The sequence below is a fragment of the Perca fluviatilis genome, chromosome 11 (assembly GCF_010015445.1).
Source record: "Perca fluviatilis chromosome 11, GENO_Pfluv_1.0, whole genome shotgun sequence".
Lineage (NCBI taxonomy): Eukaryota > Metazoa > Chordata > Actinopteri > Perciformes > Percidae > Perca > Perca fluviatilis.
In genome coordinates, this window is record NC_053122.1 from 28,105,436 (window position 1) to 28,120,084 (window position 14,649).

Below are 14,649 nucleotides of genomic sequence, written 5' to 3' on the forward strand. Positions count from 1 at the left end.
TAAGAGGTGTAGACAGGCCACCTGCACTCCTCTTTAAAGGTCCAATGTGTGGGAATTTCTCCCATCTAGCGCTGAGATCGTATATCGCAGTCAACTCTCTCGCGCCACGCAGTTCAAAGTACGGTACGTATTACAGCTACGGTAGCCTTCACGCTTTTATCTGATGATGCCAGTGTCTTGCTATTTTCAATATCCTATTTCTTTTTCTGGGGGAAGAAGAAGACTCCTGTTCCTGAATTTTGGATTTTGAATACGTGTGGTCATCCATGTTTCCTCCTTAAACTTGCCGGGAAGAAACAATACCCATTAGCAGCATTAGCAGCAGCTGTGAGTTTATCATGTGACAGCGAAAAACGCGAAAGGCGGAGCAGTATGTCCTGTATGTCCCTTACCGGCTAACGTATTTCAAGACGGTGCATGAATATGGAGCGTCTACCTCAGTTCATGCAAATGTAAAATTTCAAGCCAAAAGGAATACTTTAGGAATTGATGATGGTGGTAAATATTCATGAAAAAAGGACAAGTTTGTGAACACAGATTTTGATAATGACCAACTAAAAACGTTACACGCTGGACCTTTAAAGAAAGGAAACGCGTTTGCCCCTCAAACGAAGAGAAAGAAACCTGCCCGCCAAGTGAGTGCATGTGCGATAGCGACAAAAGAAAGTGGAAACAGAGGAAGAGAGAAAATCAAAGAGATGCAGATCCATTGCTTATCAGCCATCACCTCCCCCTGGCCATGCAGGTAAACCGTAACGATCCACACATAATCATGTGTGAAAATCTATTAGGCACAAAGTCTTTGCAGAAACAATCAGTCCGCTTTTATAACAGCATCCATGTCACAGTGTGAGAATTGCCCGCTGCCTGCCTGATACCAGGAAGCAGCACTTTTGTAGCAAAAAAGGATCGAGAGACGAGAAAGTTTCACTCGTTCGTGGCAGGCCGGGTCATTTTACCCTCTCTCTTTTTCTATGCATTTGTCAGTTTCTCTTTTTCTGACGGGTCCTCTTTATTCTTTTTCCCGAAGACTCCACACTGAGGAGAGGAAAAGGGTTAGAAAATATGTTCAACTGCTGTCATGGATACCTACAGTTCTGTAAATGACGCTCTATAGACTGCTAGGTTTCAGGATACATGAAAATGTACGTGATTTTATTAGCTGGGTCGAGGTGCTTCCTCGGCCCCCTTGTCCCTCAGTCCTACCTTCCACAGAAGGAAAGCCAGCAGGGCCAACAGCAGCAGCCCAAACAGGATGGACAGCACGATGATCCACCACGGCACTCCTCCGTACTGGGCTTCACGCCTCTCTGGGAACACCATCAGTCTCACCTGGGGGAACACAACGCAGTGGCACCACATCAGTAATAACATCTCTGGATCTGGACTGTCAACCAGGGCCGCACAATTAATCGCAATTTTATTGAAATCGCAATATGGACTAGGGCAATATCCAAATCGCAGAGGGGCGCGATCGCAATTAGATATTTTTCTTCATATCGTGCAGCCCTAGTGTCAACTACACTTAATGTCTTTTTAGTCTCTCTATATCGTACACAAACTCTTTTTTTCTGAGATTGAGATTTGAGATGTATTTATTTAAAATTGGGACAGTGCATATTAATAAATGTTTATGTAAATATACAAGATTACATATAGCTGGTGGGTAATTTACTTCTTCGGTCCCTATGGCAGGTACATGTAAAAAAAAAAAAAAAAAAGAGTTCTAACACAACAGTAAAAGACTACAATAAACAGACAAATGATAAATGTTGCTCCCGACAAACCAAGATTTGGGTGACCAAATTAATTAGGTGTAAAGTGCTAAAGTGCTAGGTATTAAGAGTGCTAGTGTTATTGCACATTGCCCTATTGCAAAATGTAATAACTGATATGCTGATATAGATTGCACAATGCCCCCATTGCACACACAGACGTGTGTGTTCATGCACTACACTGACATCAGCATTTCAGGCCTGTTTTATAAAATGTTATGCAATAAACGATCATTTCCCCTTCTATTTTTTAAAGATTATTTTTATGGGCATTTCCGGCCTTCCCTTGACAGGACAGATGAAGACATGAAAGGGCAGAGAGAGGGGGGAATGACACGCAGCAAATGGCCGCAAGTCAGAGTCGAACCTACTCTAGGAGTAAACCTCTATATATGGGTGCCTGATCTACCAATTGAGCTATCCTGGCGCCCACCCCTTCTTTTTTAAAGATTTTTTGGGGGGCATTTTTAGGCCTTTATTTATAGAGGACAGCTGAAGACATGAAAGGGCAGAGAGAGGGGGGAATGACACGCAGCAAAGGGCCGCAGGTCGGAGCCGAACCCGCGGCCGCTGCGTTGAAGAGTAAATCTCTGTATATAGGGGCGCCTGCTCTACCAGGTGAGCTACCCAGGCGCCCATCATTTCCCCTTCTTGGGTCTGAATACTATTTACTGTGTTTAATTACCTGTGTGTCAGCATTTTCCAGCATTATGTTCTTTCCTCCGCTGTTGACATGCAGAGAGGCCTTCACTGTCAACTCCACGTGATGGAGCTTGGAATAATCCTGTTTGAAATAAATGGGAGAAGATCAAGTTTAGATAGTGTGGGCAGTAATCAAAAACAACACTAAAATACACATTCATTTGCTGCAATAACCCTTTTCCCTTTAATTAAAAAAAGAAGAAGTTTAAACTCTACATAGAGGTTTTCTAATAAGTGCCCTCATTTACAAAATGTTTGTAGTGTAATGACTACAATATGTGATTTAAAGTCAACATGTTAATCATTATGGAAGTGATGGCTACATTTTTATAAGGATGTCTCGGGAAAACGTGATATTGCTCTATCACGAAATGATTACATTCAAATTGAATTCTTTACCTATGTAAGTTATAAGTTAATTCATGATAAGTTAAGAATTCAATTCATATTATTCAGTTCCTTGTCTTTGTGTGTTTAGTTAGTAAGTCCCAAAACCCAATTACTGTTTTTTCGTTTAACACCGCAAATCATAATAACCCACGTTTGAATCATTTCAATTTTAAATATACAGTACATATTATATTTGAATCGACTGGCAGTTCAGAGTAGAAACGATGAATTCTCCGGCCGTCTGTTGTTACCGTTATGAAGGTGCTGTTAAAGAGGCGAGAGCTGAGAGTGATGACTCCGTTACTGTCCAGGCCCTGCAGGGGGCACGATATCGTCACACATTCGGCCCCTTTGTCACAGGACTGGCAACGGAGAAGGGAGCACAGAGTTAACAATGAGATCCCCTTACTACTGGTTGCAAATGTGCCCCCAATCTAGTCATATAAAACAAAAGAATAGAACTCGGTTGTGTGGTGTTACCAGAGTTTCAAAGTTCTTCGAATTCTTCGGGTCAAGAAAACGTGACAAAGTCCCCTTGTCAATTCCCTGGGGGTTTTCTGCTGTCCTTTTCCTCCTGGTGTTGCTTATTTCCTTAAAGCAGAGAAGATACAAAACAAAAAAAAGTACATTCAAATATTACATGAAATTAAAACATCTTTATTTGTTTAAATAAATATAAATCTATAACCACATACCTCTGTCTCTATTAAAAAAAAAGAAACACCAAGTGAAAAAGTACCCGTATCAAACACAAAACGCAAGTAGCTTTGTGGGCGGACTTCGGGCGCTGCTGCTATTATACCGGCGGGATAAATGACTCAAATCTTAAATGGGTTGGTCTGAAGTAGCTAGGTGTGGTTTGGGCGTAACGTGCAATAAACCAATCAGAGCGTCATCTCACATTCCCTTTAAGAGCAGGCGCGCTTGTTCCATGGCGGATTGCTATTATGACATTTGCCTGGCGCACGCCAGCGGGAGCTGTCCGGGATGCGGCAAAGTAATAAATGCCCGTCTTGGCCGGGTGACGATGTTGCTGCGGCCTCTCGGGCGCATCTAATCAAGTCTGGAGAGGATTGCTGCAGCCATGGAGCGTGGGCCTCCAAACGCACAACCTGCACCTGTTGTGCCCCTTCCTCCTCCCCCCACTCCATCTCCGTCCACCCGCTCCACCAGGAGCGCATCGCGCATTGCCACTCCCGGACCCTCAAGTGTCCAATCCCGCCGTAGTTCAACATCACGTCTCCTTAAGTCCTCTAATATTTCCTCATTTATGTCATCAACACATCCATGATTCATGGAAATGTTGTGTAAAACACAACAAGCCACAAAGAATGCTGCCACTTTTTGAGGACTGTACTGTAAAGTGCCTCCTGACCTATCCAAATATAATGTAATATCTTTCCTTGTAATTATGTATGGTTTGCAAAAATGGGAACTGCTGCGTCCGTGTAGATGAGAGAAGCAAAGTGTATGCACGTTGTGCACACGCTACATTAATAGCCAAGCATGCGCCCCTAAAATAGCATCTGAATAACGCACCACTGACTTTAAACCAGGTCTATTGTTTTCTGAAGCTGCAAAATAGCACCAGGGAACGTTTGCGCCTGAACACGCCTCCTCTTTTCACTAAATCGCCCCCAGGAGTGCAAATTCATTCCCTAATTTACCGACGTGAGTCTGTGGAGGGAAAAGTCCTCTGTGCGTCGAGTGCAAAATAAGAATGATACATGCGTCGGTGTACAAAGTCAATTGCGCTGAGTGCAAGGTAGGGCCCCTAATGTGTTGTGTTCCAGTGGTCTGACCACGTCATCTTTGCTCAAGTCCCAAGTAAGTCTCAAGTCATTTGGTCCAAGTTTCAAGAAAGTCTCGAGTTACTTTTTCGGGGCAAGTCAAGTCGAGTCCTAAATCCCAAATTAGGTCACTTTTCTTTTTCTTTTTTTACACCAAAGATAAAGCACTCTTACCTGTAATATCCAGTCTTTATAAAGAGAAAAGACAAGGTATTTTTAGCCTATCAAATAAAATAAAATTTGTATAACTGGTTCGAAAAGTATGACAATGAATTCAAACTTTATTATAATAAAAAACTATAATAAGTCAAGTCGCATCAAAATTGTGAATCGAGTCGACTCGAGACCAAGTCACCAAGTCTCAAGTCCACATCTCTGGTGTTCACTGACCTTGTTAAGAGGGTTGATCTCCGTTTTCGGAGTGCAATCCACCTGGTCCAACCCAGTGAAGCTGATACGCGTCAGGTAGAGCAGCCACTTCCCATTCACTGTCTCTTTTGGCCAGTTGATGTGAAGTTTGGCACTGCCAAAGTCTTTCAAACTCTTTCCCAGATTGATTATCTGGAAATCAAGACATGATCAGTGTCCTACCCTCAGATGATATAAGCTAGTTCCCAATTCAGGGGCTGCAGCCTTCGGAGGGCACAGCCTTCTAAGCCTACCTCGGTCACATCCTTCGAAGGCCGAACCGAGATCACAGTCTAGTTAGTCTCGCATTGCCAGACCTTCCTCCACAGTGCTGCAGAAGAGGGTCTGGCTAGTCCACACAGCATTCCGGGATGGGAGAAAAACGTACTCTGGTTTAATGGCATATCTTTAAACCAATCACAATCGTCTTGGGCGGTGCTAAGCGCTTGGGCATAGGTTGTTATTTTCCGCCACTATCCTCGGGCCGGGCCCGTGCCGGACCCTTGATCAAGGGATTTTTTTTTTTTTTTAGCCTGAAAGCTATGCCATAATCAGAAATATTATAAATATATATAGGCTATATAAAAGTAACAAATGTGTACAAAAGTTAGGCTGCAGTTACAAAATGCAACACACGTCATGCGCCGAATCTCCCCTCTACTCGCACGCATCACACCGGGCCTGCTGTGCTGAATAAACAAACAGCGCAGTTTACATGCTTCGTCCTTGTTGCATTATTCTAAACAGATGTCTGCGGTTCAAACAACTCAGAATTGTAGTTGAGAACGTCAGTTATAACGGCCCACGTGTTAAAAAAGTGTCGGTTTAAATCGGGCTCGGGCTCATAATTACAGTTAATGTGTCGGGCCGGGCTCGGACACAACGTGCTCGGGCTCGGGTCAGGTCGGGCTTGATAAACGTTAACTACAGCACCGAAATGGAGCCGAAGGTTGGTCTTTTATTTCTTTCTTTATTATTTTATTGGGCTTTTATGGCCTTTATTGACAGGACAGCTTGAAGACAGGAAGGGGGGGGGGGAGAGAGAGGATGACATGCAGCAATGGGCCGCAGGTTTGAATCCGCTGCCAAGGAACAGCCTACATGGGGCGCACACTGTATTATATTTGCTGCGTGCCATCCCCCAGCTCTCACCCTTTCATGTCTATCCACTCTCACTATAATAAAGGGAAAAGCCCCAAAAAATAATGTTTAAAAAAGTTACTTTTTTTTTTTTTAAGAAATCTTGGTTGTTGGCCATTGCCGAAATGAATGCTGGGAATCCTGGGGCTGCGAAGGATACAACAGTTGGATCATCCGAATTCTGTAAAAGGAGGCCGCATTTGTGGACCGCATTTGAAGGAGCCTGCGAAATTAAATTAATTAAAGCCTCCGAAGACTCCAGCCCCTGAATTGGGACATAGCGATAGTCTAATTTATCTAAAGCACATTGCAGAATGCAGGAGTAATAAACATGTCAATGAAATAGAGGAGATACATGAGGAGAGCTAGCCACTCTGTAAAAGTAAATGACTTCTGGTAGCTGTCCGGTACTCACTCTAAACTGGTGTGTGATGGCACTGCCGATGTCGCTTTCAGTCTTCATGGCTGTGTCACTTTTGTCCACTCCTGTGAAGTAGACCTGAGACGGCTCGGCATGTCTGGACAAAAATGGAGAAGCGCAGTTAGTAGCATGAATCTGTGCATACGTATGTGTTTTGGGATATAAGCTGTGTGTGTGTGTTTTTTTTTTTTTTTCATTTATTTATTTGATTGGGACAGTGCATGTTAATGAACAAACATGGAATACATGCATGTAAACATGCCGGATTGTAGCCAAGGGCTAATTTCCATCCGTAGTCCCACGGGCTAAGATCACACAGGTCACAAAACATAGCATAATAAAATTTAAATCTACAGTAAGTACATTGTTTATCAATAAATATATATAAAATAAATAAATAAAAAAAGCCCTATATACAGTATTCACATAAGACTTAAAAAATCATTCAACTTCAAATATCCATATACACATTACAAAATAAAAAAAATTAAATAAAATAAAAAAATTCAGAAAAATATACAACATACCCACTAATGTGTGCAACTTTGGTTTGCCCATAGCCATTTTTTCAACTGAGCTTTTAATGAGCTATATGTAGGGCGTATAGTCTGGTTGTGTGTGTGTGTGTGTGTGTGTGTGTGTGTGTGTGTGTGTGTGTGTGTGTGATTCTTACCCTGATACAGACAGATGCAACACGATAACCACCTTTGCTCTTGCTTTGACAGAGGCCATTTTCTCCTGGGAGCTTGTCCTGTCGGACCAGAGGTTACACACAGGCCAAGTCAGAAACTCCTTTTAATGGATCTACAAATGTTAATGCATAATTAAGACGAGGGCATTTTGTTTATTTGTTTATTATAAGGTTCCCTATTAGCTGATGGCAAGACGACCAGCTAGTCTTCATGGGGTCCAAAACAACAATGAATCCGACAATATTAGAACATTTCATTACACACGCAGGAGAGGAAAAGAAAGAGAACAAACTCTAACAGGTATACTGTAAAACAAATAACAAGAAAAATAACTAGAAAAATCCACAAAAAATTATCCCAAGAAAAATGACATTACGCTGTATTACACAACATGACACGTGGGTTTAGAGTTAACATCTAGGTAGTTCACCAACACAAAGAACGAATATTTATTACAACAAAAGAAAATAAGATATAAAACCTCAAGATAAAAAATGTAAGTGAAGGTGAAATTTAACGCTACATTATGTAAGAATTTCTTCCATCTAGCGGTGAAATTGTATATGACAACCAACTGAATATTACTTTCTAGCCCCTCCCATTCCAATTGCGTTTTAACTCCTCTACGGTGGCCGTATTATTCCAAGAAGTACGACTTTGTCCGTGAGTGTTCCTTCCAGCGTAATAATAGTTTTACATTTTCGTTATTTAGGTACCATTTCATTGCTAACATCAGCTATCAGGTTCCCAAAACGAATGCAAGCAAATATTAGTAAAGTATATATTCAGAATACATACATACGAGCTTGTATGTATTCTGAATGGCAGATTCTACGCTTACGAAAATACTTTGATTAGTTGGTGGAAGTAATTACACATATTTGCTAAGAATCAACTCAAAACATTACACAATGGAGCTTTAAGTTTCCTTTTTAAAGTTGCCATTCCTTTGATAACATGTATGTTACTTGGGAGATTATTCCATGGGAAAATAGCTCTTTATATGACGTGTTTTTTTCAGGTAATTGGATTTTGGTAGAGGTGGAGTCATCTGCCCGCTACCGGCTCCTCACGTGAAATAAGTGTAGATCTCTAAGCTGTAATTTATAGTATCAAAACTAAATGATGATGTCTGAGTTTAATGTGCATTAATTACATCTGCTGTATCTGAAGTATTCTCTATCCATATTGTGTATTGCTTGATACAATTGCAAGCTTAGATTTACTCACGTGTTCAGCTGCAGATCAATCTCCAGTTCAGTAGAGTTGGGAGAGATGCGCGATGTATCCAGTATGATGTAGAAGGTCGTCTGTATGCACAAACGCAGAGACATTACATCAGAATGAACAACGCCGTTTGTGCAAAGGAGGCAGCACAATGTCCAAAAGGGGATTTTCCCTCACCTCAGCGTCACGTCTGAAGGGGTTCCCAAGGTCACAATCAGCCTGCGAGCCGGCTTTGTTGGCTACACATGTTACCAGCCTCTCCTGAAATCATCAACAAGTTCCAATTAGAACCACAAATTGGAATGTGTGATTTTATGTTACGACGTGTGTGTGTGTGTGGTGGTGGAAGAAGTATTCAGATCCTTTACTTAAGTAAAAGTACTAATACCACACTGTAAAAATATTCTGTTACAAGTAAAAAGTCCTGCATTGAACATGTTACTTGGGTAAAAGCATCTTAGCATAATCAGGAAAATGTATTGAAAGTATAAGTGCTCGATGCCGAAAAATCCTCCCATTTTAGAAACTGGAAACGATCAAAACAGGTCTGTCATTCAACTAAGTGTTTAATCATCTTATCATTTCAGCTGGACGTGTAGGCCTGTATATTGTTGGGAAGTTTAATTTACAATAAAACATCATATTCTATTTGTTTTGGGTGCAAAAATCTTAATTTGTAAAGTAACTAGTAACTAAAGCTGTCAGAAGAATGTAGTGGAGTAACAAGTACCATATTTCTCCCTGAAATGTAGCAGAGTAGAAGTAGAAAGTGGGGGGGAAAAGAAAAGACTCAAGTAAAGTACAAGTACCTCAAATTTGTACTTAGGTACACTGTGTGTGTGTGTGTGTGTGTGTGTGTGTGTGTGTGTGTGTGTGTGTGTGTGTGTGTGTGTGTGTGTGTGTGTGTGTGTGTGTGTGTGTGTGTGGCGATGCGTATACACGGCGTGTGTGTGTGTGTGTGTGTGTGTGTGTGTGTGTGTGTGTGTGTGTGTGTGTGGAGAGAGATAGACAGTCAAACACTATTTCCTGCATTCTGGTGCATTCAAACCATCACACGTGTTTTGGGATTTTCTTTTTTTTATTTTTTTTTTAGGAATCATGTACATCTCAACAATAAATCTGTTAGAGAATGAAACCTTGTTAAAGCCATAGGCTGCAAAGTTTAAATCTACAGTACATAAAAGACAACTAAATCACATTTTTATTTTGTTGTGTTCTTTAACCCCCCCACACAAATAGACACAGTTCCTGTTTTTTCCATACATGTTTTGAGCCCCCTGAATGGTTATGTTTTCCTTTTTTGGGGAGTGGGTTGTCTTTCATATTTTTTTAGGGAGACAAATCAAGACGAACGACATATCCCCGCCTGTGTGTGTGTGGGTGTGTGTGTGTGTGTGTGTGTGTGTGTGTGTGTGCGTGTAAAAGAAAGAGTGACGGCGGAAGAGAAACTCACACCAGGTAGAGTTTGGGAAGTAGAGTAAGTGAGGGAGGTCCTCCCTTCAGTCAGACACACGTTATGAGCCCGTATGCCACGGAAGAAACACACGTGATGCTCTTGTGAATAAAGGTGTGTGTGTGTGTGTGTGTGTGTGCGTGTGCGTATCATCTTACAGATGTAACGGAGTGAACGTGTCACTGTCCTTTGTCATGTAGCCGTAGCGATATGTCACCTGCAATTTGCTTCGACAAACATTGTCGCTGCCACATCCTTCCTTCAGGAAATTCACCTACAACCACAGTCACACGCAAAAAAGAAAAGATTACAGGGATGCAGCGGGGAACATCGAACCTACTGCACGTCATGGCTTTCATATTAGACTAGACTTTCTATAATGAGTGGGTAAAGGAGAGAATTCATTCCTTGGTTTTTTGTTATTTAGATATTATCTTTTACATTCCCAGGATGCCCACTCTTAAATTAATAAACCTTAAAATGTACTGTTTGGGGGTTGGTGACACAGAGTGGATTCTCAAATAACAAAAAGGGGAGTGCAGAGAACATTACTAAATTTTAATTTACTTTACTTCATTTTAAGTTATCTCTCATACGTTCTATTTGATTTGATTTAATTTTATATGAATGTGTAATATACCACCGATTTTTTTATCTTATTTTTATTTATTTATCAACTTATTTATGTAATTATTTTTTCACTATGGTTGCCATAATTGTTATTGTTATGTATGTTTCTCATTTCTTGTATAGCTACCATCCCTTTTGTAAAATTAAGAAGAAAAAAAAAAAGGTATGAGGACATAAAGAGTCTCATGGATGTTTGAATGTGTATTAGTAAAAAAAAAAAAATATATATATATATATATATATAGATAGACTTTTTAATGTATGTATATATATATATATATATATATATATATATATTATATACATACATTAAAAAGTCTATCTTTTGTGCATACGCACCACTGATCGAGTTATGGCTGGCTCGTTGGCGTCCAGGACCGGGGACAGTTGAGGAGTGGAGCTCTGTCTGCGTTTACGGCTGCTGTCCAAGATGCTCACGGACACATCGACGGGGATCCCGCGCAGCTTGTCACGAATATTATCCTATAGAATGACACATTATTCACTACTCACAACCAGGGCTGTCAAAAAATATTCTAAATTCGAATATATATTCGAATAGTAAAAAGAAACAGACATTTCAATGTGAAAATGTATATTTGAAATTAAAAAAAATGACTCCAGTGGCTATGTGCCTCGCGCAATCGTTCGTAGGCCTGGGCCGCAGCTTCCTGTCTGATTGAGCCTAGTCTATATATCGTTCCACTTGTCACTCTTTACGGCCAGATGTCCGTTACCTTCTGCTTTCTTTGTGATTCTTTGTAATTCTAAACTCCGGTGGATTTCTGAGGACTATGGTTAACTGCTCCTCAGATCTCTGCAGGGTAAATCCAGACAGCTAGCTAGACTATCTGTCCAATCTGAGTTTTCTGTTGCACGACTAAAACAACCTTTGGACGTACACATGTTCCACCAAAACAAGTTCCTTCCCGAGGCTAGTTTGCAGCGGTACCGTGGCTCCGTCCGGCGCTTAGAGCCGCCCAACAAGATTGTGATTGGTTTAAAGAAATGCCAATTAACCAGAGCACGTTTTTCTCCCATCCCGGAATGCTGTGTGGACTAGCCAGACCCTCCTCCGCAGCGCTGTGGAGGAAGGTCTGGCAATGCGAGATTAGATTGAGCCCAGCGAGTGAGTGGGCGTGTTCTATCACAAGTGAACAAACAACGAGGGAACAAGAACAAGACCCCACAAAGACGCTAACTTAAATCTTTAACTGCAGAGACAACGAGAAAATACCATCGGACAGATTCATGGAACAGCAAGCGACTCGGCTGTTCATGACGAAATTGGGAATGGCTTAGTGACGGCGGTGTAATCCGCGGCCTGTCCTGTCTCCTGCACGCTACAGAGAAAGCGAGTTTATGTACATGATGCGCGAACATAGATATTCAAGTGATATACCTCTGTGGTGTTTTAGAACAAATATTCGAATGTCATGAAAAAAGGAAAGTCCGGAGAGAGTCACTACCTGTATGACAAGCTGACGCTTAATGCACTGTTTCTTTCCTTTGCTGTCCAAGGTGACTGTCCCGCTGGACTTGTAGGAACCCTCCGAGGGCTCGGAGATGGTCACCCTGGGGATGAGACCGATCTTCCTCTGGGCAGCGTCCGCCTCGAGGGAGTATGACACCGCTAGATGGGACAGAAACAGGGAAGTGAGAGAGAGGAGGATAAAGAATGACAGATGAAAATGCCTGTGCATAGCTTCTTGCTGTTGAATCTCGAATCTTGAATGTTGCTTTAAAGAGTCCCTGTTATACTCCTTTTTCAGCGTCATATTTGTACTATTGGGGTCTACTGGAATAGGTTTACATGCTTTGATGTTCAAAAAAACATATTATGTTTCTCATACTGCCCGTTGCTGCAATGCAGGGCAGTCTGAGCCCTTAGCCCGCCTTCCCGGAAAGCCGAGTCTGCTCTGATTGGTCAGCTGGCCCACTCTGTTGTGATTGGTCAACCAAATTCAAACTAGCCACTGGGCGGGCTGTGCTTGCTGTGGCATCACCAATGGGCAGCACATATAAACAACTGGGCTGGCATTCTCAATCAGTGACATCACTAATTGAGGAATTACAAACATTTCAAAGGTGTTTTTTTTTTTTTTTTAACTTTAGACATCTATTACATACACAAAACACTAACTACTAACACAACTAAAAGACAGGAAAAACAAAACCAAAAGCATAATAGGGGCTCTTTAATAAAGAGAAAGATGGCTCAGCTTACTCAGTCTGGGAGAGTAGTTCTGGGGGTTGGCAGTGAAGGTGAAGCATACATCAACGTCCAAACTGGGGACACAATGCAGTTTATCCATGATCAGACACAGTACTGGCAAAGTGTTTGACAGTTTTTCCTCATAAGTTTGACGAAGGTCCAGTGTCAAAAAGACAAACTTACCAGAATTTGTTTCCACAGTTCTTTTTGGTGAGGTCGATTTCCTCCGGTGAGAACTTGATTTCCTTCTTGACGTTAACAACTGGACGGGCTCTGGGGAGGACAGAACTCAAGTGAGCAACTCAATAACCACAATCCGAGATGTACAGTGAAGAGAAATGTGCCAATTCACTCACCTGTAGACAAAGACGGAGTCAGAGAGGGATCCCACGGCCAGGTCAGGGTAGGAGTTCTTATCCAAGTCCATGTTTCCTGCCAAAGAGTAGCCAAACAGCTTCACTCCTAAAGGCTTGCCGGACAGAACCTGAAGCAAAAGAAACAACACACATTTTGGTAGAGCGCGCGCCAATGTAAAGAGGCTTAGTCTTCGACGCAGCGGCCGCGGGTTCAACTCCGACCTGCACCCCTTTGCTGAATGTCATTCCCCCTCTCTCTCCCCTTTCAAGTCTAAGCTGTCCTGTCAGAAATAAAGGCCTAAAATGAACGCCCAAGACGTTGTAGACATTCTAATTGGTTTAAAGAAGTGCAAACAACCCAGAGCCTTTTTTTTCTCCTATCCCAGAATGTATGTGTGGTGTAGCCACAGCGCAGTGGAGATAGAGCTGGCTAAGACTAGCTACAACCTCACAAAAGTAGTAGTCTATATTATGATGGACAATACAGATCACACAGATGTAAGACCTTTATTTATTTAACTTTCTTAGATGGAAACATTACACATTTGGACAAAATGTATATGTTAAAATGAAATCAGCTTTACCACCGGCTTATTACATACCTGTGCAGCTTTTTCAGAGCTGAGACCCGTGGCTGCTCCATGGTAGATGTGAACTTTCCCCGCACCATCGTCCGAATAAGGAGCTCCCACTGCAAAATCTGACACAAGAACAACAATGGTGTCTAACAGTGTGGTTATACAGGTAATATTTTGTCATTCAACGAAGGACACGAGAACGATCAGCTGACAGTCTATGAACAGGCAAACGCATTGCAGCCTCACCCTGGAAACCGTCCTGATTGATGTCTCCCAGGTTTTCCACAGCCAGGCCAAACATGGAGTCCTGAGGTCCGGTTATTCTGGTGGGCCTGACTTTGTTCCACTGTCCCTTATTGTTGACGTAGACGTAGACAGCTCCTCCGATTACCCCGTCCTTCTCAAAGTACTGGCGGTTGCTCCAAAAACCCCCCCCCCACTTTTTTATTGACAAGACAGCGGAGGGTGGGGGAGAGAGGGGGGGAATGACGTGCAGCAGAAGGGCCGCAGGTCGGAGTCAAACCCACTGACATACAAACTCAGCCACTGTGTCGAGGAGTAAACCTCTATATACAGTATGGGCGCCCGCTCTACCGACTGAGCTATCCTGGCACCCACGATGGCCCTGTTTAAAGCAGAAGTTACAGGTTGTGTGCTGCATCGCCCGGCGTCACTCACCCGTCCCCATTGAGATCCATCACAGTCAGATCGTAGCCGAAAGACGAGGCCAGCCCTTCCCCTTCCAGGGTGTACTCCTCTACCATGATTTTGCTTGTTTGCGCGCCTTTCTTCAGCAGCACCACCGCTCCACTGTGGTTGGCTCTGGGAGCTCCGGCCACCACCGTCAGCTGGCCCTTCTTGGTCAGACTATT

General features: G+C 42.4%; 1 protein-coding gene across 1 annotated transcript in view; it reads right to left on the minus strand.

The window, feature by feature from the left end:
* Positions 1-14,649, minus strand: part of LOC120567660 (integrin alpha-6-like) — a 29,750-nt gene that overhangs the window by 981 nt on the left and 14,120 nt on the right. Inside the window, 20 exon segments of the mRNA XM_039814619.1 lie at positions 1,207-1,332; positions 2,461-2,559; positions 3,119-3,229; positions 3,348-3,458; positions 5,048-5,218; positions 6,621-6,723; positions 7,300-7,377; positions 8,549-8,628; positions 8,723-8,806; positions 9,999-10,042; positions 10,092-10,272; positions 10,968-11,111; positions 12,098-12,261; positions 12,856-12,917; positions 13,027-13,116; positions 13,200-13,327; positions 13,802-13,899; positions 14,024-14,196; positions 14,301-14,323; positions 14,452-14,649. The exon segment at positions 14,452-14,649 is cut by the window's right edge and continues 20 nt beyond it. Of these exon segments, the coding sequence (XP_039670553.1) occupies positions 1,207-1,332; positions 2,461-2,559; positions 3,119-3,229; positions 3,348-3,458; positions 5,048-5,218; positions 6,621-6,723; positions 7,300-7,377; positions 8,549-8,628; positions 8,723-8,806; positions 9,999-10,042; positions 10,092-10,272; positions 10,968-11,111; positions 12,098-12,261; positions 12,856-12,917; positions 13,027-13,116; positions 13,200-13,327; positions 13,802-13,899; positions 14,024-14,196; positions 14,301-14,323; positions 14,452-14,649 (2,268 nt within the window).